Source organism: Falco biarmicus, chromosome 18 (assembly GCF_023638135.1).
Source record: "Falco biarmicus isolate bFalBia1 chromosome 18, bFalBia1.pri, whole genome shotgun sequence".
In the NCBI taxonomy this organism is placed as follows: domain Eukaryota; kingdom Metazoa; phylum Chordata; class Aves; order Falconiformes; family Falconidae; genus Falco; species Falco biarmicus.
In genome coordinates, this window is record NC_079305.1 from 1,169,438 (window position 1) to 1,193,949 (window position 24,512).

General features: G+C 53.1%; 2 protein-coding genes across 2 annotated transcripts; both read right to left on the reverse strand.

The window, feature by feature from the left end:
- Positions 1-16: 16 nt before the first annotated feature.
- PRNP (prion protein) lies at positions 17-5,705 on the reverse strand. The gene is made up of 2 exons (XM_056321721.1): positions 5,581-5,705; positions 17-2,622 (listed from the first exon to the last, which is right to left on the reverse strand). Exon 2 carries the CDS (start codon positions 2,618-2,620, stop codon positions 1,826-1,828), a length of 795 nt encoding a protein of 264 aa, XP_056177696.1. The 5' UTR covers positions 2,621-2,622; positions 5,581-5,705; the 3' UTR covers positions 17-1,825.
- Positions 5,706-16,698: 10,993 nt separating this feature from the next.
- PROM2 (prominin 2) lies at positions 16,699-22,901 on the reverse strand. Its single transcript, XM_056321713.1, has 23 exons — positions 22,685-22,901; positions 22,420-22,469; positions 22,111-22,313; positions 21,871-21,991; positions 21,613-21,676; positions 21,438-21,527; positions 21,133-21,332; positions 20,986-21,060; positions 20,836-20,899; positions 20,561-20,720; positions 20,284-20,436; positions 19,801-19,924; positions 19,175-19,266; positions 19,005-19,089; positions 18,735-18,881; positions 18,544-18,615; positions 18,377-18,469; positions 18,212-18,265; positions 17,716-17,796; positions 17,444-17,512; positions 17,203-17,292; positions 16,870-16,976; positions 16,699-16,776 (listed from the first exon to the last, which is right to left on the reverse strand). Exons 1-23 carry the CDS (start codon positions 22,899-22,901, stop codon positions 16,713-16,715), a joined length of 2,475 nt encoding a protein of 824 aa, XP_056177688.1. The 3' UTR covers positions 16,699-16,712.
- Between the last annotated feature and the right edge of the window lie 1,611 nt (positions 22,902-24,512).

Genomic DNA, 24,512 nt, shown 5'->3' on the forward strand with positions numbered 1-24,512 from the left:
CCACTGAAACAGCAAATGTAGAAACTCTTTTATTAGACAGAAAATAGATGGAGTAAATACAAGGTATAAATGGGTGTTGACCTTCTATGGGGAGAAGAAATCCCTGGCCCCAACCAGCGCTTTGGCTTTATTAGGAACTAGTTGTTGGATGGGAGCGATGCCGTTCGTGGGAGCAGGGGAGGAGAAGAGGTTAACAGAAATTGTGGGGTTTAGGCCGAATTTAGTGCTGAAAGGGAACAAAGGCGCCCACAGGCTGGGGAAGCAGGGACAGGCAGGGCAAAAAATGCCACTTCTGTCCCTGGAGCTGCGGGGCCGAACAAGAGCTGCTTGCACGAAGGAGGCTGACGTGCATCTTGGCTTTATCCATTTTAATTTGTACCAGACGTCGAACACTTAGAAAAGTATTGGAACGGCAAATCTCATGCATGCACCGTTACGGATTTACAAAACATTCGCGTATCACAAAGTACGAGTTACCTCAAAGCCCTGCTTTTCTGGTGAATATCCTGAAAGATTTCTCTATATTGGTTTTTTTATATGTATATATATATATATATTTCTTCACTTAGTTTACACCGATGCGAAAAATCATTTAGGACGGTGTCATTCAGTGCCTTGCAAAAAAAAAAAAAAAAAAAAAAAAATACACAAGAGATATTAAATAGAACTCGGGGTGACCGGTTCAACAAGCACAGCTTGGCAGATGCTACAGGTTACATGCAACCCAGCATCGGCCCAAAGATGAGAAGCAAAAATTTCACCCACCGCTTCCGCCTGCCAAACAAATCACTTGCAAATCACTTTTTTTTTTTTTAAAGTATCTCCCATCCCATTGCTTTTCCCGATGCTGTTTGCTGTAACCATATGATTTAGCTGATTTATGTCTCTCGCTACGTGCTCGACGCCCCGCCACGCCCCCCGAGCATCCTTTTTGCTGTATTTACATCCCTTAGGTCAAGGTGCCGAAGTGTGAGCGTGACTTGTCACCTATCGAGCATCCAACCCAGCTTTTTCTTGGGCTGTGACGCGCCAAACGTTACTGCTTTGTAGGATTTTTTGGAGCGTTCAGCAGCACTTTTTGCCTTTAGGTAGGCTACGAAACACAGTGAGGCTCAACCCAAAGCAAAGCGGCGCAGGAGCCAGCCAAAACCCGGCCGGGGGCTTCAGCCTCGCTGCAGGGGGCGGGGGAAGAAAAAAAAAAGAATAATATTATTTTTGCCTATTGCTGCAGGAAGTATTTGCAGCATGCAAGGTGCGGAGCGGGTGGGGTATGTACATGAGGAAGGATGGATGGTTTTTAGGATTAAAGGGTTAAAATTGCAACCTGGCAGCTTGTTGCTTGGAAAACCCATAACCTGACCCTCCTAAAACCCCTGGGGGGTGTATAGGTGCTGGGGCGCAATGCGGCGCGCCCTGGGGAGAGGGGTTTTTGGTGGCAGCGGGACTAAGGGGATTAGATAAAACCCTGCTTGTTAGCCAAGAGGATTTTCGGAAACGCTCTTGCAGGAATGCTGAGGACTGCGTGAGCTCCTCTCTGCTCAGTCCCTCTCAGGGTGGCCCCAAGGAGGAGGAGGAGGAGGTGGTGAAGGCCATTTTTTCGTGCTTCCAGCTCCGTCGCTGTCCTGCCACGCCGGGGACGCATTTGGAGTGGAGAAGGAAATTTTCATCCAGTTGCTTAAACCGGAGCCTCTGGGGAGGTGATGGGGAGTATCTGTGTGCCCCAAGGGCTCTTCACCAACGACGACCGCAAGCAAGAACGGGGAGGGTTTGGGGGTCCCCATGGGGGGACAGGTGACATCTCGAAGCCGTGGGGATCCGGGACACATCAGTGCATGACGAAGAGGGTGAGGAGGAGGAGGGCAGCGAGGGAGGCGTCGGCGAGGTGCAGCCGGATGCCGGAGGCCAGGCGGTACTCACGGTACTGCTGGATGCACATCTCCCGGATCACCTTCGTCACCACCTTGGTCTCCAGCTCCACCTCCGTTTGGTTCGCCGCCGGACCAGCCTCTGAGACATTCTTCTTGGCGGCGGGTCCAATGTTGTGTTCGGTCACCGTGATGTTAAAGCAGTCGGCGACGAAGACGTCCTGCGAGACGGGGCTGCTGTAATCCCGGTAGTAAACCTGGTTGGGGTAACGAGCTGAATTCTCATTCCACCATCGGTACTCATCAGGGCTGTCAAAGCGATAGTGCATCCCCGACATGACACGTCCCATGGCGTAGCCACCCAAACCTCCCACCACGGCACCCGCCGCCGCCGCCCCGGCCACGTGCTTGAAGTTGGTTTTGGATTTGGGGGGTTTCCATGGCTTTTGGTTGTGGTAACTGCCTCCGCTGGATGGGTTGTAACCCTGTCCCCACCCCGGGTTGTGGGGGTAGCCCGGGTTGTGGGGGTAGCCTGGGTTGTGGGGGTAGCCTGGGTTGTGGGGGTAGCCCGGGTTGTGGGGGTAACCAGGATTTTGGGGGTAGCCGGGCTGGCGGGGGTAGCTGGGCTGGCGGTGGCTCCCTGTGCCCCAGCTGCCTCCGCTGGGTTTGCCTTTGCTCTTCTTGGAGAAGGCGACGTCAGTCCAAGCGCCGAGGAGCAGGGCCACCAGGCAGCAGGTGACGAGGAACCTGGCCATGGCTGTGGGACACAAGGACAGGCAGCGTTACAGGCAGGAGGCAGAGACCTGGAAGCTGCTGCATCCACGCCACCGCGAGCATCACGGGCTTTAGGCATCATATGAAACTTATGCACCGTATCAAACACTTATTGTCCTCTAATCCAACTGCAGGATAAACAGCTTTGAACTTAAATGCATATTTCTCCTCCCCAAATCTCCTTATTTTTATATATTTATTTTTTTTATTATATATTTATATCCCCCACCTCCCCAACAGGTCCTCTGCTAGTCACGGCAATTTTAAGTAGTGGAAGAAAAGCTTTTGGGAAAAACGTTTCACTCGATTCAGAGGTAAAAATCCACTTATCAATCTTGCTCGATCGAATCAGATGATATAAATGAGATGTCTGATGTGCAAGGACCGTGGGTTATGAACAGATTCGCCCCAGTCTCTAAGCTTTTGGGTACCCAGGGCTGCAAGGAGGCCAGTGCCCAGCCTTGCCTCAGAGGTTTTTTTTCCCCAAAGAGCAAAATTCAGCCTATTTTGCCCAAGTCCCTGTTTATGAGCAACACGCCTGAATTGAAGAACAGCATTTTTTGAGTTTAACGTGTTTGCAAGTATGTGCTTACTCAGCATTTCACTGCTGGCATCCCAGGGGCACGCCAGGCATCTCCTACGTAAGCTGGTGGGCTGGTGAGGGTGAAATCCCATGTGTAATCCAGCCTTTATAATACACACCAGGTCTGCAAATCCTTTGGAAAGACCTTTGGAAAACACCTCCCAAGCTGCAAAATCCCTTTGGATGCCTCCGCGCAACGCCAAGGAGCGCTGAATTACTGTTACACTCGCATTTAATATGCAAGTCCAGCAATAGCAAAGGGGTTTTTTTGTCCTGCTGGAGGCTCAGCTATTCCCAGAAATCCCCCCGAGCATGCCAGGATGGTGGGGAGGGAAAGCAAAGCATTCCTGGAAAAGTGTGGGTGGGTATTTTGCAGCATTCTTAGATGCTTCAGATGCGCTTTCTGGTTCATGATACAGCAAGAAACAAGCTTTGGGACGTGAGTGGGTTTTTCCTAGCAGCTAATGGACCGACTGCCTCGAGTCACCACTCAGGCCAGCGAGAAGCTTAATGCAGGTCAGAGATGCCGGGCTCTCGTGAGCTGCTGCCCTTAACGGCGCAAGCGGGCACAACAAACCCCTGGTTAAGCCAGAAATTCTTCTATTACACGTTAGCTATGGTTTTACGGTCCATAAAAAGCAAATTAATCTCTCTTCGGGTTCAGATAATGATGCTCTGCCTCTCCTCCCCGCCCCCCCCCCCCCCAAAAAAAAAAATAAAATCTGCTATTTTGTCAAAATGTTTGAACTAAAGGTCCTTTAATGTCAGTGTTTTGGTTGGGATCGTTAGCAAGACGCTTAATTAAAAGAACAGGGGAGATGAACACGCCTGTCCCTTGGGACGGGGAGGAAAGCCAGGCTTGGACTGCCTGCTCGTAAAAAAATTTGGGTGCAAGCTGCCTGCTTTCAAGCGGCTTTGCTGCCCACCCGCTGGGAGCGAGGATGAGATCAGGGGGGTTAAAAATAGGCAAAAGACATGGGAAAAATTCAGATGGGCAAACGCTCCTTGGGCACTCAAAAGCCAGAAAAGAAATGGGGGGGGGTGAAAGCAGCAAATAGGCAATTAATTATTTTTTTATTATTATTTTTGGAAGCTGTGACTCCTCACAGTGAGTTGCAAGGGGGAGAAAAAAAATCAATCCTTGGATGAAAACAGGTTACAGCAAAGCCCCGGAGGATATTCCAGCCTGGCAGCACCAACCTGTTCATTTAATTGTCTTCGCAGAGCCAAGCTCTGAATAAACAGGGTGAAGGTTTGTTTGCCTGTGCGCTGCTAGTTACCGAGCACCTTGGGCAGCTGAGCTTTGCCCCCCAGTAAATGTGGTGGCTGGTGGAATGTGATGGGGACCAGGGAGCTGCTGCTTTGGGTTCGGAGCTGGGTTCCCTCTGCTTGGAAATAATATTTACGGTGCAACCGTAATATTATTATTAAATTGCATTATTGAATGACTTCGCAGGTATTCTTCCCACCCCACCCCCCTCCCAGGACTCTTTTTAACCTTCCTCCCCAGTTTTGCCTCTCTGCAGGCGAACCTAGGCACTAACAAATTGATTCAGGTGATTTATATCAGAGCCGTTTATACCCATGCCGGTGGTGGAGAACCAGAGGAAACCCAGCACTCCTTCAGGGCAGCGGGGGAAGCGGAAAATGGAGGATGTGAAGGAGCGATTGCATGCAGCAATTACGTGTGCTGGGTTGGCAAGAAGGCGGCTTCTGGTTTGGAGAGGAAAACCACCACCCTGGTGCCAAAATAACCGTGGAAATAACCTTGTTAAGGTGCCCGAGGGGAGAGAAGAAATGAAGGGGGGGTGGGGAAGGGGAAGGTAGAGAGAGCGATGCGGTGAGGAGGGTGGGAAGATGCTTGGGAATGGGGGTGTCCAGACCCTCCCGGTGATACTAGGAAGGTTTTGGCTCTTGGTGGGTGAAAAATCCAAGTGGGGCCTCTGGGGAAGGCAGGATGCAGGCTGGCTTTCTGAAAATGCCACCCCTCGTTTTTAGAAATCCCTCCCCCTTTTTTTTTTTTGTTTTTAACCCCCCAAATAATGGGGGAGCAGAGTCCTGCGCAGCTATGGGAAAGAACAAAACATACCAGGTAGCTCTGGGCAGGGGGGAAGAAGAAATCTCCCAGCACTGGCTTAGAATCAACCCCGAGTAAACAAGCGCTGGGTGAGAAGCAGAGCCGTGTCTTTTAAGGAGGACGCTTGCCTTCAGAGCTGGAAATATCTATTTTTAGGCAGTGATGACAGGGAGAAGAGGCAGCCCCCCATCTGCTGTGATGCTGCTCAGTGTTAAAAGCTCTCTCACCTCTGGATTTATCCCACCTGAAGCCCCCAGGTCCCATTTTCCCCCGACACTCACCGTCTGGGAGCCCGTTGCTTGCTCGGTTCAGGGTGATTCAGCCTCGGCCACAGAGCTACGGGGAGGAATAAATAGCAAGAGGGAGGAGCTGGCTTCTGCGCAGCCCAGCCCTGCACAGCCTGGCCAGCATCCATCCTCCTTCCCTAGGGAATACCGCAGCCGGCACCCTGAAAAATTTGGGTTCACCCCCCCGTCATCCCTCCCAGCAGATAAGGGCATGGGAGGCAGTGCCGGCGACCAAACGGGTGGCTGGAAAAATTGCAGCACTTGGATGGTTTATTGAAGAAATATCGCTGGGATCTCCAGGGTTTGCGGCTGGTTTGGAAATCTTGGAAAACTGGAGCACTTGGATGGTTTATTGAAGAAATATCGCTGGGATTTCCAGGGTTTGGGGCTGGTTTGGAAATGTCGGGGTCGAGGCTCCGGGAGAAGAAAGGAGGCTTTTAGCAGTTGCTGGCTGCAGCTCCTAGTCCATTAGCCTGTGAAATAGAGAGATGCTTTGCAGCTTGGTGGATAGAAAAAAAACACAGGCTCAGACCTACAGGGGAAAGGAGGAATCTATCTTCCAAGTTTATTTCGCTCCAGAGGAATAAAACTCGCTCCTGCGCAGAGCGGTCACGCTTCGTGTTGAGGTACCCTGATATTTATAGGGAGGAAACGCCGCAGAAGGCAATTTAAAATTAGGTGGGATGCTTATGGCAAGCTGGGGCTTTTACGGCACCCTCTTCCAGAGGGTAAGGATATCTGTTTAGGATAGAGACCTAAAGCCCAGGATGGGGAGTTCTCCCATTCTTTAGGATTAGGATGGGCTCTAAATAAACAGGTTAATTCCAGAGCAACCTGGGATGCTTGCATGATGGTTGGGAGATGCAAATAAAGCTCTAAACTAATTGCATTGGGACTGATTCTGGCACAGCCACACGATGAAGCCAAAACCCTCCTGAGGTTTTGCTGTCCAAAATAGCCCGGCCAGGTATGGCCATCCCGGCGATGCTCCCACCCCTGGACCACAGAGCACATCTGGCTGTAAAGAAGATTTCCGCCTTGATGCTCCATATACTTGTTTATCCATCTGGTGGGATTATGTTAAAAAAAAAAAATAAAAAATCTGTCTGGCAGGGAAATGGTCTGCACTGGGTGCTTTGGCTGCACCAGTGAGACATACATTTTAATTTCTGGAGGAGAAAATTGAATAACAGGGGCAGGATTAAGGTCAGTGAGCCTGTCAAAGCTCTCTCTTAGAATACACAGACATATTTATTCCTTGTGAGAATGTGCAGATGGCTCCTGGTTCCCTGGTTTTGGTTTAAATACTCTTCAGTGGGCTGTCTAAATGCCAAAGCCAGGAAAAGAAAGAAATGCAGCATTGGGAATGGAATGGTTGGGATGAATTCATTCACAGCTTCTAAAAATCAGGTTTTCTTCCATAATAATATATTTTGGAGGAAGTTCTGCTCTTGTCTGGGGAAATACAGAAACTCTGTGGGATCCCAGCTGTGAATCGAGCAGGAGCAGCCTATTGACTATTGATTAATTTTTAAGGTATTGTGGAAGTTAGCAGTGCTAAAACCACCCAAACCAGTATATCCACAGCAACTACAGAATGGAGCCGTGTGCCACAGGGTTTCTTTGGCATCTCAGGGTAAAATCGTTGCCGGCAGCCAGACAAGAGCTGCATTGATCTCTGCTGGAGGTTTGGCCCTTCTTCGTCCGCAGCTCAGGCAGCAGCAGAGGAAATAATGCACCGTTAAGTGCGACAGGGGTTCATGCCAGGTTAGAAAGCATTAATGGGATGGGGTTTTCTCGTAACAAATGGAAAATGCTGACTTTGGTTTAATGATGAGCTGGGAAAAGCCCCAGGTTCATCTGGTCTTGCTTCATTGCATCTCATTGATTTTTTTTTTTCTCTTTTTTTTTTTTTTTTTTTTTTTTTGCTTTAATTCATGCAAAATACTTTTACTCACATAACTCCGGACTTGGAGAATTAGCCACAGCTTGCAAAGGCAGGGGGAGGCATTCAAATAGTTTGTAGGAGATTTGGAGGTAATTTGGTGGGGTTTGGAGGTAGGGATGAAGTCCCACAGCCTGACCCTATCCCGCCATCCCTCCTTGGAGCTGGCAAAGAATCTGGGCTTGAGCTCGCCCCATCTGAAATCACGCTTAGCTCATCAGGAAACCTTTCTCAACCCTCCAAAGGCAAAAATAAGGGGAAACAAGTGCTGTGTTTGGACAGTTAATGAAATGCATTTTGCAGAACTTGGTTTATTTTCTAGTCTCACCACGGAATAGTCTCTTTTAAGTAAAACTCCTCTGCTTGTATTTCTTGGGAACCAGATGCCTCGGTAATATTTGGCTCCTCGCTGGATGAAAGCAGAGAAAATGCAATTTGGGGAATAACGGGGGTGACAGCAGTGCAGGGAAGGAAGCGCTGGGGGCACTTGATTTCCAGCCAGAAGGAAAGATGCCGCTCAGTCAGGCTGTATTTTCCCATGTCAGTAGAAAATTGTGTAAGTAAAAAATGGAAGCCTTTTAGGGTGTTTTGCATTTTCTGCGGTGGTGAGGGCTTCATGACATGCATGGAGTAAAGCTTTGCTGGGGCTCGCAGGCCTGCAGACTGCAGGAAGGGCAACTCCCCCCTCAGAGAAGAGAAATGTCATTTTTGGCCCATTTTTAGTAGAAGAAGGGGTTTTCCATACATAGAAATCTTTACCTGCGCCATTATTCTGTAGTAAACTGCAGGATTACACCTCTCACGGGTGGCATTTCTCCTTTGCTCTTGACAATCCTAAGTTTTCCTGTAAAAAGAAGTAAATAAGAAGGCTTACAAATGTTTAGCCTTTTGCCATGGATGGAAACCAGCCAGGAGGCAAAAAAACTGGCAGGAGCAGGACACCAGTTACACAACCTGCGATGGTGGGAAGAAGTCCCAGCGAGTCCCTAATCCCGGAGGCACGTGAGGGCACGAACGACGTGCCAGGAGAGGAACCACCGAGGGGGTAAGCAAGGAACACAAACTTTCAGTGCAGTATCTCATGTTGCTTCCAGGAGGGGGTTTCTTTTTTGGCCAGACATGGTTCTGTTGCAAAGCCAAGGAGCGCAAAGCTATCATGGAAAAAATAAATCGGTTTATGGCTGCTCTAGTAAATGCGACTCATTGCAGCCATGATGCTGGGGAGGAGTTTTTGTCATCCCCCCTCCTCCATGTTGATCTGCCTTCCTCACCAGTGATGTCTTTTTGCAACGCGATCTACGGGCAGACATGACTCACAGGCAACAGGATCCTGGCAGCATCTGCCTGCTGGTGGGAGGCTCCAGGGAGGAACTATATTGAAAGGTGGGTTTGGGGGAAGAAAGCAGCAAATAAGGCAAGGCTTTTCTGGTTGTGTTTCAAAGACAAAGCTAGAGCCTTGAGGAAGAGATTAGCCAAAAGAATTTCATAGGAATTTCTTTTCCGCAGGGAGCGGCAGCTGAAATATAAAATATCGGAGGCTGCACGTACCCTCCTTCTTTTTACTATTGGACAACTGTCTTTAAAAGGCTATAAATGTTCATCCAGCTGCTACAATCTCATTAGGAGTGTAATAGCCTCTGCTCATGTGCTAGCTGCTATTCCGGGGAAGGGACACACCTAAGCTCTTTACGGATGAGAGGGAAGGGAGGGACTCTCCCTGGCCGTGGGCTGATGCCTTCCCAATGATGCACTGCGTCTTTAGAAGATAACCTGCATGGGACACAGCTCCCAAAAATGCGTCTTCAACCTCTCCCAGGGTTTGGAGGTATCAACTAGGTGCTAGAAGGTGAAAAATCAGCTTTTATTTAAAAAAAAAAACCAACAAAAAAACCCCAGCCAAACAAAAAAAAACCCCAAAACTTTTTCATTTTGGAATAAGCACTGATAATAAAAATGCTTTGAAAGTGGAGAAAAAAAAAAATCAAGTTTCGGTACTTGAGCATCCCTGCTGTCAGCTGGGTTAATTTATGGGAAACGGAGAAGTCAGTCATGCTTGTTGGAAGAAGATGTTTGCTGTCCGAGCCAGTTTCAGCCCAGCATTTGGTTTAAAAATATCCCATCCCAGTGCCTTGGGTGCAGCCACTGCAGGGCACACAGGGTTTGTGCCTCCGGGCTGAACAATTCCCTGCTGTGTCCAGGGGAACGAGCAAGGGGAAGAGCTATAACCCTTCGCAGAAAGGGCTCGTTATGTCCTTTTGTATCAATAAACCTCCTGTTTTTTGAACAGACAGGACAGCCTGGTCTTTGGGCTCTTTTAAATCATGACTCCCCTCCACAAAGCTGCGGGAACCAATACTTTCCCAGCAATCCTACAATTCAGCTTCCCAAAAAGTTCCCTGAGCGGGGCGATACCAACCAGCTGGCTCCTTTGCAGGAAAAGCTGAATATCTGTATTTTTTTTTCCTCGCAGCAGAGCCTGTAATATTTGACTCACCGGTAGGCTTTCCTATGCCTCTCTCCCATTTATTTTTAACTCGCAATCCCCTTGGAAGACTTTCCGAGATCAGAGCAGCGGCGTAAGCACATTGCATGACATAACATGGTTGTGCTGAGGTCACCTTCTCAAAAATAAACCAGGGCACACCCGGGATGGGTGAAGGCGCTCCCATTTTCATCGTTTCTACATCAATCATCCAGGCCAGCCTCTGATCCCGCTTCGGAAACTGCTCCTATCCCAGGTTGCGTCAGCTGTGTGCCGAGAGTTTGTAGGAGTGTGCCGAAATCCTGCAGGATGTGTTTAAATGTTGTATTCCCCAGGCAGAGCCGCAGGCACGAGCATCTTCTTTTGGAGGTGTGATGGGTGGAGGGATAATGCTGCGGTCCTTGGGGCTCCCTGTGGATTCTTGGCTGGGTTGCGTTGGGAAAGGGGCAGGAGAAATCAGTTTTCCCAGTGGGAAAAGAGACTGTGGGACGAGATGGGGAAATGAGATGGGGAAAGCTGAACCCCAGGAAATACAAACAATTGTTTGATTTTTAATTAGAAAAAGAAAAAAAACAATGGACTGAAACAAAAACCAGATTGAAGATGGAGAAATAACTTAAAAGAACTGTTATGTTTTTCTCTTAGCTATACGTTTTTCTTTTATATACATAATTTTGTTCAGGTCTTCACCTTGTTTATTCACGTGAGATCAAACTGAGCTTCTGCATCCCATGACCTGGTTTCTAACACACATGCACAGCAAGGATGAGATGATTAAACCCAACTCGCTCACAAAAAGAGTCATGCAAATCCTCTTAGCTGAGCCGGTGAGTGTGTTTCCACCCTGATTTTCCCCCTCTGCCTCCATATAAAGGGTTCCCAGGGCCAGGGATAGTTTTCTGAGGTTTCATCCCCCTTTTCTCCAGGTTTAAATGAGAATAAACAAAGGTGAACTGGGTTTGGGAAATGTGTGCCTATGGGGAAACTGGCCCAGGTTTTTTGCCATTAGGGTTTTTAGTCTATTGAAACAGTTTCCCACGTGATGTGCACCTTTCCATCCATTTGGGAGCATTTTCCAGCTGGGATGTTGACCCAAGACCACACAATGACTTAGTCCAAAGCTTTTCTTTCCACTAAAGCAACAAATTAAAGGCTCTTCATGAAGATTGTGCTGAACATCAGGCTGATATTATATACCAAAAAGACATGATATACCAAATATTCAGGCATTATATGCTGAATCTGCTCCATATGTTTCATTCTCTGCCCTTTTATCTTGGAAGGGGAGCTGCTGACAGGGAAAAGCTTTACCACTGCCTGCATGGGAGGAAGAACAAGCCAATAACCACCATCTGACACGAGGGAAAGCCCAGGGAGAGACTAGGCTGCTCTGAAGATGTTCAAGATGCTCATACAGAGTTGTCACGGGCACGATGCTCTCCTCAGTCATCTCCATGGCTACCTCAGTGCCTAGCGGAGGGGATACAAGCGGTGTAGGAACGGCATCGTTAGCTGGAATGCTGCATGCTCTCTCTTGGCTGAGCTAAATACGTAATCCAAGAGGTTTATTTCCAGGGATGATGGCTGGCTTTTAGGCTGAGTTTGAAGGCAGCTGAGATTACAAATGTTTTTGTTTATGAAAATCTGAGATTTGTAACATGTCCCCCGAGGTATTTCTACAGTGGACACATTGGAGTACAAGTACATGATGTACTTAGACGAGTCTCGGGCGGGGGTTTACTTGCCTTTAGCCAGTGTGATTGAAAAAGATAATATTCCTGCTTCTGACCCAAGATTAATGCTAGGGGAATGGCTACCCTAAGAAATAAAGCTGTGTATAGATAAGGAAGGTGAGCTTTGACAGGGATGTGGAGAAGAAAGCATTTTGAAATGAGGCTTTTTTTCCTCAGCTAGCCATTTGTTTTGGTAAACAGCAGCAAAGATAATGCACAATAGTACCATCTAGTTAACACAGTCTGGAGCTGAGAGGTACTAGCTTTAGGGACTGAGCAGAGATGCCAGAGCCAACAGATCCCCTACAGAATTTCTCCTTTATCTCCTCAACTTCTCCAAAACAACACACAACGGTGCAGCTCACAGCCTGGGTGGAGAAAGCCGGGATGGTAAATCATGTAAAATCTGGACACGGGTCTTGGATTACAAAGGAAGAAGCCCACAGGCTTGTCAGGGCTTGGGATTGCCATGATCTCTGTGCCATCAAGAGCAAAAATCCAGAGGCGTCATGCACAGGCTGCAAGGCATTTTATCTAGCGATGCTTTGAGAGGATGGAGGAAAATTATGATGGCCATAAACCTTGCTATGAGTCCACAGGTGGGAGGAGGCACCAGAGGAGACGACTCCCAGCTTGGACAACAGTGTTTTGCTCTAGTGATGGGCAGAGATTTTTTTTTTCCCCTCTCTCTCTACAATTATCCCTAAAGCTGCGTCTTGTTGAACAACACAGCTCTTAATGTGCCCTTTTCCCAGCAGCTCCGGCGACCTTGGCCCTCAGCTTGTTTTTCAGTGCATTTCTCAGCAAGCCCAGGGGGACTCTGGGGAGAGAATAATGATCAAAGTACAGAAACTGGAGGAAATTAGTTTTGCATTTACAGTGGCGGGTCAGGACCAGCTGTTTATCCTGAGCCAGAGGGGACCAGGCAAATTGTTCGCACCAGGCTCGGTGCAAGGAGGCTTCCTGCAAGCAAAGCCCCATCCGCAGCCGTTAAATAGCAAACAATAACCAGCACTAATAATACAACACAGTTTATTTTTCCCAGGGTGTTTTCTTGTTCATATTCTGGCTTGAAACATCTGTGCGGTCCAAAATATTTTTGCAGTGTCAATAACCCAAGGAGCTTGTCATGCTAAAAATAAAGGAAGCTGGAGGAAAGCCTCTGGGACATGATTTCTTACAAACCTCAGCCTGTTTGGAAGCTTGGGTTACTCTGCTAAGGATGCATTAGATAATGCATTAGATAAAAAAAAAGAGGAAAGTTTCACATAATTACTCAACTCCTCAGCTGAGATTAAGAAACAGAGCTGAGAACTGGGCCCTTATTGCTCCCTCACTAATTGCTGGAGCTCTCCTGCACAAATAGCTTGAAAATGAATGTTTTGGGGAGTGGGATGGGAATGAAGTTTTGAGCAGCTCTTCACGGCAGCTGGTTTTGTATCTAAGCTTTCTGAGCTCTTTTCAGGGGATGATGAGAAAAACAGATGGAAGAGGTCACGGATCCTTTTTCTGGTGAAAGAAAGGAGGTTGGCATTCCTTGAAAAATGGGGAGGGGGAAAAAAGGGAAATGAAATAACAATAGTAAACCTGAATACTATTTTAATTCCAGAAATAGGCTGATTCTTGCCAAACTGGCTGCAAGCGCTTTTCCTGTATTTCTCCTTAGTTCTGGGAATAGAGAAGAGCAATTTATGTCTTGAAATAGGTGTTGGTGGGCAACTGCACCTGAGCTGAGCAGAGCTCCCAGCTCTCTGCCACAGACCCAGCCCAGCAAGGAAGAGACAGCAATGCTGCTGCCCTCCAGCCCTTTGAATTATTGATCTTATATGTACTAATTATAGACACTTCTCAGGGTTAGTAGATAGAATACGAGGAAGGTGTGCCAGGTGAGGTGGCACAGGAGTTGAATTTCAAAAGGGGAAGATTTGCGAAAGGGTTTAATCAACATCAGTTTAGTTAAGTCCTTATAAGCACAGAATACGGATCCCAGCCAAACTGAGATAGAAAAAAACCCATCTGACAGAGGAGTTAACCCACATCCAGGAGCTGGAAATGAGCTAGTTTCAATCTTCAATTTATCAATACAAGTAATCAAGCAGAGGGAAGGTATGGCAGCCTATGCAAGGTGTGCCTTTGGGGAGGGATTGGAGGTTAATCATAAACCATGATCTTGCTTTGGGTGAGAAATCATTACCCAGCTTGTCTTTTTTTTTTTTTTTTTTTTTCCCCCATAAAAGATAAAATGTCCTCCAGTTGGTTGAGGACAATTTTGTGGATTATTTGTTGGTGAATTGCTATTAATTCAGAGATGCAACTGCTCACGTTTTTAATCCATCTACCTCCCAGGCAGGGAACAGAAATATTGCAGTGGTAACCATGCATATTTATAATATGCATCTATTTTGGGGTGAATTCCTCTGTTATTCATCACTTGTCTGTGTGCTTATCTGTTATTTACTGTAACCCAGCTAGATGAAATAACTTTAGGAAGAACAGCCAGCTGAATTTGGCTCATTTGTTTGCAAACTTGTACCATTTTTTAATCAGTGGATCAGCTAAACAAGTATTATTGCATTTACGTTACTTACCATTTAAAGTAGATAATCCCTTTGCTCTTCTGGACCACACTGGGTATTATTTTATTTAAAATGTAGTACTACTGCTGAGAAGGGCTTATAAAAATGAAGCAGGCCTTTCCCTTTTAATTATCTCAGATGTTCGTGGCTATAAGCCTTTAAAACATACCCAGCTGGGAACAGAAGGGTCGTGGACTTATTTTCTGATTGAATCCCAGGTACCAACATCCCCACACCTCTGCCTCTCGCCACCACCAACCTTCCTCTGACTTCAAAAGACTCCATGTTAAAGTTAGTTTTTGCAGATGATGCCACCAGGGAGTTTCCAGATGGGCTGCAGCCACCCGTGGGCATGGGGATTCCTGCAGAAATCTTCCTTTGGGCTTCAGCTCCCCAATCCCTTTTGCAAAAAGCCTTAGCAATGCTGACCTCTGCAGGCAAGTACTTCATAAAACCAGCTGGCTCTAGGCAGCAATAACCTAAATAATGCATAAAACAGGTATTTTATGCTGGCTGTGGGTAGCAATAGCCTTTTAATAATGCATAAAAAGGGGACGTTTCTCTGTTGGTTAGTAAACATGAGTATTGCGGTGAGGGAAATACTGGGAAATCCTCATTCGCTTGGAAGGGGCTGATTTTTAATCCTGTATAGATTTTGTACATAATTTGCTGGTTGGACAGAGTGCTTTGAAGTCAGAGGATGAAGCACATGAATGAAAAGCAAGCATTTCATGCCATAAAGCCATCGATGCTCTAAACTGGGAGTCAGAGGCCCTGCCAGGGCTTCCTTGGGAGGACTGAAGAGCCAGAAACTATCTGCTTAACTTATAGTTTTGCCCCTGAGACTCACCTCTAATTAAGCTCTAATTATAACAGCATCCTGTGGGCCAGGAGGGCCACCAGCCTTGCATGGGGTTGTATGTGCAGGGTCTCTGGGGGGCTGGAGATGGGGGTCCCCTGGGCCCAGACCTGATAGCCTGGCCCAGCTGCCTCCTCAGGGCCCAGCCTCGGAGCACCCCCAGCCTCTCCTCAGCCCCAGTGGACCTGTGCCCCACCAGCCCCTCAGCCATCGCCCTGGGGCCTTCTCTGGCCCCACAGTCCGTCTAGTCACGGCCTCCCCTCAGCCCCAGTGGGCTGGAGCCCACCTGGCCCTGGCACCCCTCAGCCATCGCCCTGGGGCCTTCTCTGGCCCCACAGTCCATCTAGTCATGGCCTCCCCTCAGCCCCAGTGGGTCTGGAGCCCACCAGGCCCCAGCAGCCCCTCAGCCATCGCCCTGGGGCCTTCTCTGGCCCCACAGTCCTCCAGCCATGGCCTCCCCTCAGCCATCACCCCAGGGCCTTCCCCAGCCTCACAGTCCTTCCAACCACCACGTCCCCTCACCCCCAACAGGCCTGGAGCCCGCCCAGCCCCACCAGCCCCTCAGCCATTGCCCTGGGGCCTTCCCTGGCCCCACAGTCCCTCCAGCCATGGCCTCCACTCAGCCCTGGTGGGCCTGGAGCCTGGTTGCCCATCAGCCATCGCCCCGGGGCCTTCCCTGGCTCCCCGGTCCTCCAGCCATGGCCTCCCCTCAGCCCCAGTGGGTCTGGACCCCACCCGGCCCCAGCAGCCCCTCAGCCATCACCCCAGGGCCTTCCCTGGCCCCACAGTCCCTCCAGCCATGGCTCCACTCACCTCCAGCAGGGCTGGAGCCCACCTGGCCCCAGCAGCCCCCTGAGCCACAGGGCAGGCCTCAGCCCCCAGCCCTCACGCCGCTCCCAGCACCTTGGGGGCCTCCCATGGGAGTGGGTGGGCCAGGCCAGGCCGCCCTTCCCCACCTTGGGGGCTGCCCCCACCCCTCCGGCCCTGTAGAGAATGGGGGAGGGGATGATGGCCACAAAACAAAGCAGGTAGTGGCGGGTTTGGCTGAGGAGGACTTTAATGTGCCCACTGCCCGGGGGTCCCGGGTGTGGGGAAGCGTTGTGGGGCAGGTGTCCTTCCCTGTGGGGTCTGTGAGGGGTACGCCAGCAGTCAGTGAGAGCTGCAGGGAACCCTCCCCTGCATCCTGGGTCAGCCGGGCTCTGGGAGCATCCTGACAGCTGCTCAGACCCCAAAGGTGGCCGAGAAAGAGACGTCGGAGGGACAGAACATGGAGACATGCCCCACATCTGGGAAGGATGCTCAGGCCCAAACAGACACCAAAGAAGAGATGTCAGAGGGACCCAGAGCCCTGCAGAGTGTGGAGATACGTGCCCCGCACTCAGGAAGGATGCTCAGGCCCCAAAGGACACTGAGGAAGAGATGTCAGAGGTGGGGGCCTCTGACATCTGCAGAGCCCTGCAGCACTTGGGCATGAGTTTGACAGCAGTTCCTGGGGTGCAGGGCAAGCAGCCGCACCCGGCAGACCTCCATCCTAGAGCTTGAGTGCTGTGACGCGAGGGATGTGGAAGGGACAGGTCTCCTCTGATCCTGTAGAGCTGCCGAAGGAGAAAACATCAGGGGATCAAGGAGGAGCCCACATCTCTCCCACTCTAGGCAGCCCACCTGCCCACCCCCTGCCCGCCGCTTACATGAGCCGGTTGCGGATGGGGCGAAAGTGTTTGGTGAGCCTGATGGCGAAGATGATGTTGGGGATGAGAAAGAAGGTGCAGCATCCCAGGCTGAACCAGAAAGCATTCTGCAAGGAGAGAGCAAAGGGGTCCGCGCTGAGCTGTGCAGGAAGAGGCAGCCCCCAGGCTCTGGAGGGGTCTGGGGAGCCTTGCGGTGGCTGGTGCTGGCGGTGTGGGGGTGTCAGGGCTGCTCTCAGCCCCATCTGCCCCTACTTCATGCTGGTTGGGGGTGGGATGCTGCACTGTGTAGGTCCCCACCAGACCCCCGCAGAGGGACAGGGACAGGATCCTTACCCAGGGGTCGGCGATACGGTCACACAGGATCACTCGCCCATTGTCCAGGGCTGTGGCGAGCGGCTGACACGAAGCCACATCCTCCCTCAGCTGGAACAAGAAGTGGAGACACAGCATAAACCCGCTCCTGGCTTGGGGGGGGATGCATTTTGCTGCCTCAGCTCAGCAAGGGGCTTGCATGCAGCATCCATGGGGGCTCCCAGCCCCAAAGAATCTCCCTGCGGCAAAGACGAGCACCTACCATCTGCCCAACCCAGTTCAGGTACTGTGCGAGGTACCGCAGCTCCTTCCTCGTGAAGCAGCCGATCTCCTGGGCAGAAGGGAAGGCAACATGGAGGGCAAGCGCTGGGCTTCCCAGCCCAGCTCCAGCCAGCTCTGGGCTAATGTCAGGCTTGGAAACGAGGGCTGGAAGCTTCAGGTGCCCTTCCCCTCTGGTGGTGCCCTGTTCTCATTCTTTTGTTCTGGCTGTGGGGAATTTTGTAACCCCTGAGGGCTAATCCAGCCCCAGCTCACCTGCCGGAGGATCTGCTGGGCTTGCACAGGCAGCCGGGCTTCCACTGAGGCCATGGTGGCCAATGTCGTCTTCACCCGCTCCTGGGGAAGCACAGGGAGGACAGAGCATCCTTAGAGCACTGAGCAGCAGGATGGTTGCCCCGGGGATGCCAGGGACAGTGTGCAGGACCATGCGCATGCCTGACTTCGAATGGGATCTGATTGCCAGAGGGCAGGGAAAGAGGGATCTGTCCCAAGCAAAGGAACCCCATCACAGGGAGCGGGTGAGATCAAACACCGTGGGACGGCTCTGCTGGGGACACTGAAATGCAGTGAGTGCTGCAGGAGGATTTCTGATTTGCAGCAGCAAATCTAATAACTAAAGGAGATTGATTCTCCCAGGATGGCATTTTTCCTGGCTCTGCCATCACCCTGTAACTGGCTTTTTCGGACGCTGGCAGGTGGGACCCATAGGGCACAACATATTTTTCAGAGCTAGAAGAAATGACACAAGTACCTGGAGGTGCGGCGCCAAGCGGGAGAGGAACTGGACACTTTCCCCCAGCTTTGCCTGCGGGACAGGGAGGTGAGAAGGGTGCAAAAGCCCCATTGACCCTTTCATGCGGACACTGCTGGACAAATGCCAGAAGCACCGCAAGCCACCAGCCCAGCATGGACTCACCACCAAAGCCTCCTGCGACTGCACCGTGGAGTTTTGCATCTGCCACAGAGCCCGGGCCTCAGCAGCCAGCCGCCCTGCCACCGTGCTGTTCCTCTGCAGGGGGACAGCGGGGTGAGGACAGCCCTGTGGGCACACAGGCAGCCCCCACCGCCCGCCCCACGGCTCACCTGCATTTTCTGCAGCCCCTCAAGGCTCCTCGCCAAGCCAGGGAGGCTGGTCTGGACCACGGGGTTTTTCATCTGGGGGAAGATGGAGTTGGTGGCTGCCCAAAATCCAACCCTGGAAGCTGGCCCCAGCACGGCTGGGCTGCATCCTGCCCTCCGCAGTGGGAACTAGCTCTCTGCAAGCATCCTCTCACCTCCTCCTGGAAGCGCCCATAGTCCACCTCATCCAGGCCACTGCGAGCAAATGTCTCCAGGTCCTGCCTGCCCTCACTGCGGAGGAGCCGCACGTCACCCAAGCGCGCCGTGAAGTCACTCAGGCGTTTTTGGAAATCGGCTGTGTACTGTGGAGGCGAGATGGGGGGATGCTGCGTCGTTGTGGCCAGGCACTTCCATCCCAGTAACCCCAGTAAAGCGTGTGCATCCCTGTGGCGTTACCAGAAGCTCTGGCAGAAGCCAGCCCTCACCTTGGGGGGTTTTAGGTGCTCATCCAGATCGTAGGACCTGTCAAGATGCAGCACCTCCCACAGCCCCGCACCACTCTTGCACTCCCTAGAAGGCAAAAGGATGTTGGCAGTGTGACCCCAGATTAGCTCTCCAATGCAAAAGTGCAGAGGGGGGCTCCTGTGGCACCCACCGGTATGCAGCGCTGAGGTTGGAGTCCCTCCTGAGGTTGAGCTGACGGCTGAGGTTCATGGATGGAGGCAGGTTCCCAGGGGTGTCAATGAACTGGGTCAAACCAGAGGGAGAAGAGGGTCAGCGTGAGGCACAGGCATTCCCAGCAACGATTTGGGGGTGCTCTACCCTCGCAGGTGCGTCCTGGGGTACCGCATCCCAGCCAGAGCTAATCTTGTCTTTGTTTGTATGATCCCCGTTGCAGAGCCTTGCCAGGCAGGATTCAGAGGGAAAGCTGCGGACAGCCCCGTGCAGGGACCTGCCTGCGTGTGTGCAGCCACGGGATGAGCCCTGATGCCATTTGCACCCTGCTCTCAGCCCATCGCAGCGTGATGCTGGCCCTGAGCACCCCAGGGATCCCCAAACACCGGAGGACTCCTGCAGGTAGGAGCATCGTTGCCTCGAGTGACTTAACAGCACCGGGGCAATTCCCCACTGCTGATGCAAATCCAAGGACTTAATCCTAAACTTTTGGTTCAGGATGGGGCTTTTCCGGACCTTTAGAGGGAGGACACAGAGCGTTTGGAGGCATTTTGCTGCACACAAGCAGAGATTCATGGGGCAATGGGTGGATGCATGGCCACCTACCTTATAAATCTCCTGGTTGACCCAATTCCTGCAAACCAGCGTCTGGATGTTGCCCCCAACCAGGAAGGTGGCAAAAACCAGGAGGATGAGGAGCCAGGAGAACAGGAAAGCCAGGCCCACACCACTGAAAGGGGGAGAGGACGTGGTGGTGGTGGCTTTGCAGACCCGAGCAGGCAGAAGGGCTTGTGGGGACCTGCTGGAACAGCTGCAGCCCTGCGGTTCCCTCCTGCGCCCGGGCATGCCGGGCTGCCTGGGAAGGGCCTGCAGGAGTGGGGTGTGCCGGGCAGCGGGACAGGGGCGCAGGAGCTGCCAGATAGCAGGGAGGAGCAGTGTCTCCCAAACCTGCCGGCACAGGCGGTGGCTTCAAAAGCCTTTCCACCCAGCCAGCTCCCAGTCCCTCCCTTGGCTTTGCGCCTCTGATTTTTGAGGGTGGGGGATGTGTGAGATGGCAACAGCCCCCCCAGCACCCAGAGAGATGCTTACAGCAGGAGAAACTTGGCACCAGCCTCTCCTCGGCACTCGTAGTCACTTGGGTCCTCCCGCTTGGAGAGCCCATATGCCCCCAGGGCCATCCCTGTCACGTTGCAGGCGAGGATGAGGAGGATGATGGAGCACAGCACCGTACCCGCAATCCACCTGGAGGAAAGAGCAGCAGGGCACAGCCTCGAGATACAGGGCTGATGCGCTAACTATGGCTTGGGGGGGCCCAACACACATCTCTGCTGCACCCCCTGCAACCCTTCATGCTCCCTGGTGTCACCTGTACTGCTCGAAGCGTTCCACCTCCCGGAGGTACGGCTGGCTTCTGTCCTCCACCTTCACCAGGGCTTCGCTGACAGGCCGGGTGTAGTCGGGCAGGGGGAAGCCATCAGCGATGGACTGCACCTTCTCCGTCATGCGGGCCATCTCATCCCGCAGATCTGCGGGGCCAAGCCCATGCTGGAGGGGCGGATGGCCCCGCATCCCACCCTGTGTCCCCAAACAGGGATTCACCCCATAGACGGTGTCCCCGCTTGGTCCAACCATCCCACTCACCCTGGATGACCTGCGCCATCCTCTCCACAGCCAGCTCCGGGATGGAGTTGAAGGTACCGTTGCCCTGTGAGGAAAGAGGGGGAGCTGAGCAGCTTGGCCAGAGCCATGTGCCGGCACCGGACTCCCCTGCTTCACCGCAGTTCCCCCAACCTGGTGAATCATCTCCGCAAAGTTGCTTCGGGGCAGACCGGCCAGCGCCTTCAAAACCTTCTCCACCGATGGCACCTTGGAAGAAGCAACCCATGAGCCTTGGGGCTACCGGAATGGGGGGGGGAGGGCACCAGCACCCTGTCCCACCTTGCCGTAGTCAGCACCCAGCTCCAGGCTCTGCGCCCTGCCCAGGACGCTGGCGCAGGAGGTGCAGCGCGGGTCATCCAGCAACGCAACCACCCGCTGATGCCGTTCCCGCAGCACTGGCTCCAGCTCAGCCCGCGCTGCCGCCAGCGCCCGCACCGTCTTGTCGAGAATCTGTAAATGGTGCAGCGAGGTCTGTAGGTCTTAAAGAGAAAGCCCAGGGCTAGTTCACGTTGCTCTGCTCAGCTGCCCCGGCTCTCCAGCGAGGCTTCGGCACTGGCCCCGGGGAGAGCTGCGCCCAGCCGTACCTCCAGCCCTGTCCTGCAGCTCTGCCAGTGCCGTGTAGGTCATCGCCTTCAGCTGCGCGTGGATGGAGAGCCCCACGCTCCGGCTGAGCCCTGCAAGGCATCGGGCATCCCATCAGCACCTCAGCCCAGCGGGAAGCTCGGGATGGGGCCTGCCAGTGCACAGCGCAGTGCTTACCACCCAGATCAGAGATGATATGCTGTCGGGGAACCTCGAACTGGTGTACCACCATCTGCACCCCCTGCCAGGAGAGAGGAGCCGGTCGGCCGGTGGTAGCAGCCGCCGGGAGGGGAGGAAGCCTCACATTGCCATTCAAAATACATTTTTAATGCAGCCACGCCAGCTCCTCTCACCTCCCAAACTATTCCATGAGGGAGACGCAGCCATCCCTGGGCTGCACCCCGCTCCAGGGGGGGAAGGCCCTCGGGGACCCACCTGGGGGACATTGTCAATGTGCTGCCGCAGCGTGCGCAGGGTGGTCGGCACAGCCCCCAGCCCCAGCTCCAGCTGCCACTTCACCCGCTGGCTGGTGACAAAAGCACAGACGACGCTGGTCCTACCAGGGATGAGCAGACGGTGAGGGGCTGCCCGGCAAAGCCTCCCAGCCCTGTAGGACACGGTTCCCCCCACCCAAGGTGAGGGGGCTGTTTCTTTGGGGTACTTTGGGGGACTCACAGGATGATGAGGGAAGTGAGGGACAGGCAGGCTAGCAGGCAGTGGCGGCGGCAGCCCAGCGAACGCCGGTGGGCACGCAGGCGGCCCCCACACCGCCGGCGGCTCCGGCAGTAACAGAAGCACATCCCGGCCACCGGCATGGCCACGGTGAAGAGCAGAGCCACTGCGGCGCAGACAACATAGCCCAGCTCATACTGCACCACCTATGCGACGGGAGAGCCCGGTCGGCACTGGTGCAACCAGCTTGGGGCACTCTGTTTGCCCAGGTGCCGTCCCTGTGGGATTCTCCCACCCCACGTCCCAGCTCACCTGCGACATCCGCACAGAGCTGGGGTCATTCAGGGCTGTCCTGAGCAGCTCTGCAAAAGAAACCATGGCCCTGGTAAAAGATGTCCCACCCAATGCACCCCCAACCTTCTGCAGGCAGCAGGACCAGGATGGAAGCAGCATCGTCCTCCATGAAGCAGCTCAGCCACCCTGGAGCAGCTCTGGACACGGGGATTGCAGCCAGCAAAACCCTGGCAGTCCCAGCACCTGCGGTGGAGGGGTCCCAGCTCCCCGGCTCAGGACTCACCTGTGGGCAGGGGGTTTTGCTGGATGAGATCCAGGCAGCGCCGGACGAGGCCGTAGAGGGGATCGAGCGAGCTGGGTACCCGGTGCAGTGCTGGCACCCGAATCTCGGCGTGCATGTCGGTGAAGCGAAGGACGTTGCCGGGGCTGGCAAGATGACATTGCTGGGCACCGGCAGGACGCAGCAGTGCCCAAGCCAGCAGCAACCCAGCCGCCTGCATGGCTTTGGTGGTGAGGAGAGAGCCAGGGGGGCTCCGTCAGCCTGCAAGCGGGCAGAGGGACATGCCCGGCCCCAGATGGCTCTCTCCGGCTCGGCTCTCTGCTCCAGGAAACCTGCCTGACGGGTCAGCCACTGTGCAAAGCCCAGACGCTGCCGTGGCTTGTTCCCCCAACAGGATCCCTGGGGCGGCTGGGCTTGGCAGGGCTGCGTGGAGGCGTCTCCCAAACCATCCCAGGCCTGTTTCGCAACCCTCAGCATCCCTGAGTCACCGCCGTGGGATCCCCACAGTCAAGGCCATTCCCAAAACGGGTGGCAAAGCCTCCCCGGGATTTTGGGGAGAGGGTCTGGTCGCGGTGAGGTCCCTCTCCTCAGGCTGGAAGGTTCTTGTCCCCTTTGCAGCCACCTTGGGAGGAGGGATCTGGGATTTGGGCATCACTTGGGGGGGTGGGAAAGCTCTTGCGGGTGGGTCCACATCTGTGGACGGGGTCCCTGCGGGGCACAGTCCCCTTCTGCAATGCCCAAGATTGGGGGTTAGTAACAGGCTGGGAAGAAGACGGGAAAACAGGGAGGAACACAGGGAGAAGGACGGTGAGCTCCAGCTGCTTGCCAGCCAAGTGTGAGCTGAGTTTTCCAGGCTCAGTGATCCCGGCCTCACACCCCGAGGGGGCTGCGGCTCCTTCCCAGGGCTAGATCCTGCTTGCCGGCATGGGCCAAGTGCTAATTACAGGCTTGGCTGGGAACAAAGGAGGTTCAACCTGATTTCCCCGGTGCGGGGGGAGCAGCCCCCATGTGCCCAGACGGCCGCGGGGCACCCTGAGAGCTGGGCCCCCTGCTCGGCTGGGCGAGTCGAGCCGGCCTTTCCCCACCGCCTCCGTCCTTCCAGCGTCGATGCTAATCCCTGCGGTTCTCCTCCCTCTGGAAAAGGGGCTTTTCTCCCAGCTGGAGATGCTGGCAGTGTTATTCCAGGCTGGGCACAGGGTGCTGCTCCCCACCACCCTCCTGGGAGTGGGATGCCACGGACTGGAAAATCCTGCCCTGGCTCGGCTGAGTCCCCATCCCGGGACAAAACTCCCCGGGCCAGGAAAGCGCGGAGGCTGAAGGGCAATTACGTGCCCAGAACATATATATGTATATATACGTGCATGTGGTGAAGCCACTCGCACTGGTACTGGGGCGGTGACTGCGGTGCCAGTGACGATTTCCTGTCCCCGTACTGGTTTTCCATCCCTGCACTGGTTTTCCAACCCCATCCTGGTTTTCCACCCCCATCCTGGTTTTCCATCCACACCCTGCTTTTCCATCTGCATCCTGCTTTTCCATCCTCGTCTTGCTTTTCCATATCCATCCTGGTTTTCCATCTCCATCCTGGTTTTCCATCCCCGCACTGGTTTTCCATCCCCATCTAGGTTTCCCCATGCTGCTTTTCCATCCCCATACTAGTTTTCCCTCCCCCTTCTGGTTTTCCATCCCCGCACTGGTTTTCCATCCCTATCCTGATTTTCCATCCCCATGCTGGTTTCCTATGCCAACAATTTCCCATCACAAAAATGATAATTTTTTTATGGGGAGGTGACTTTTGCATCCGAGGGGAAGCAGTGGGGCCAGCATCGGT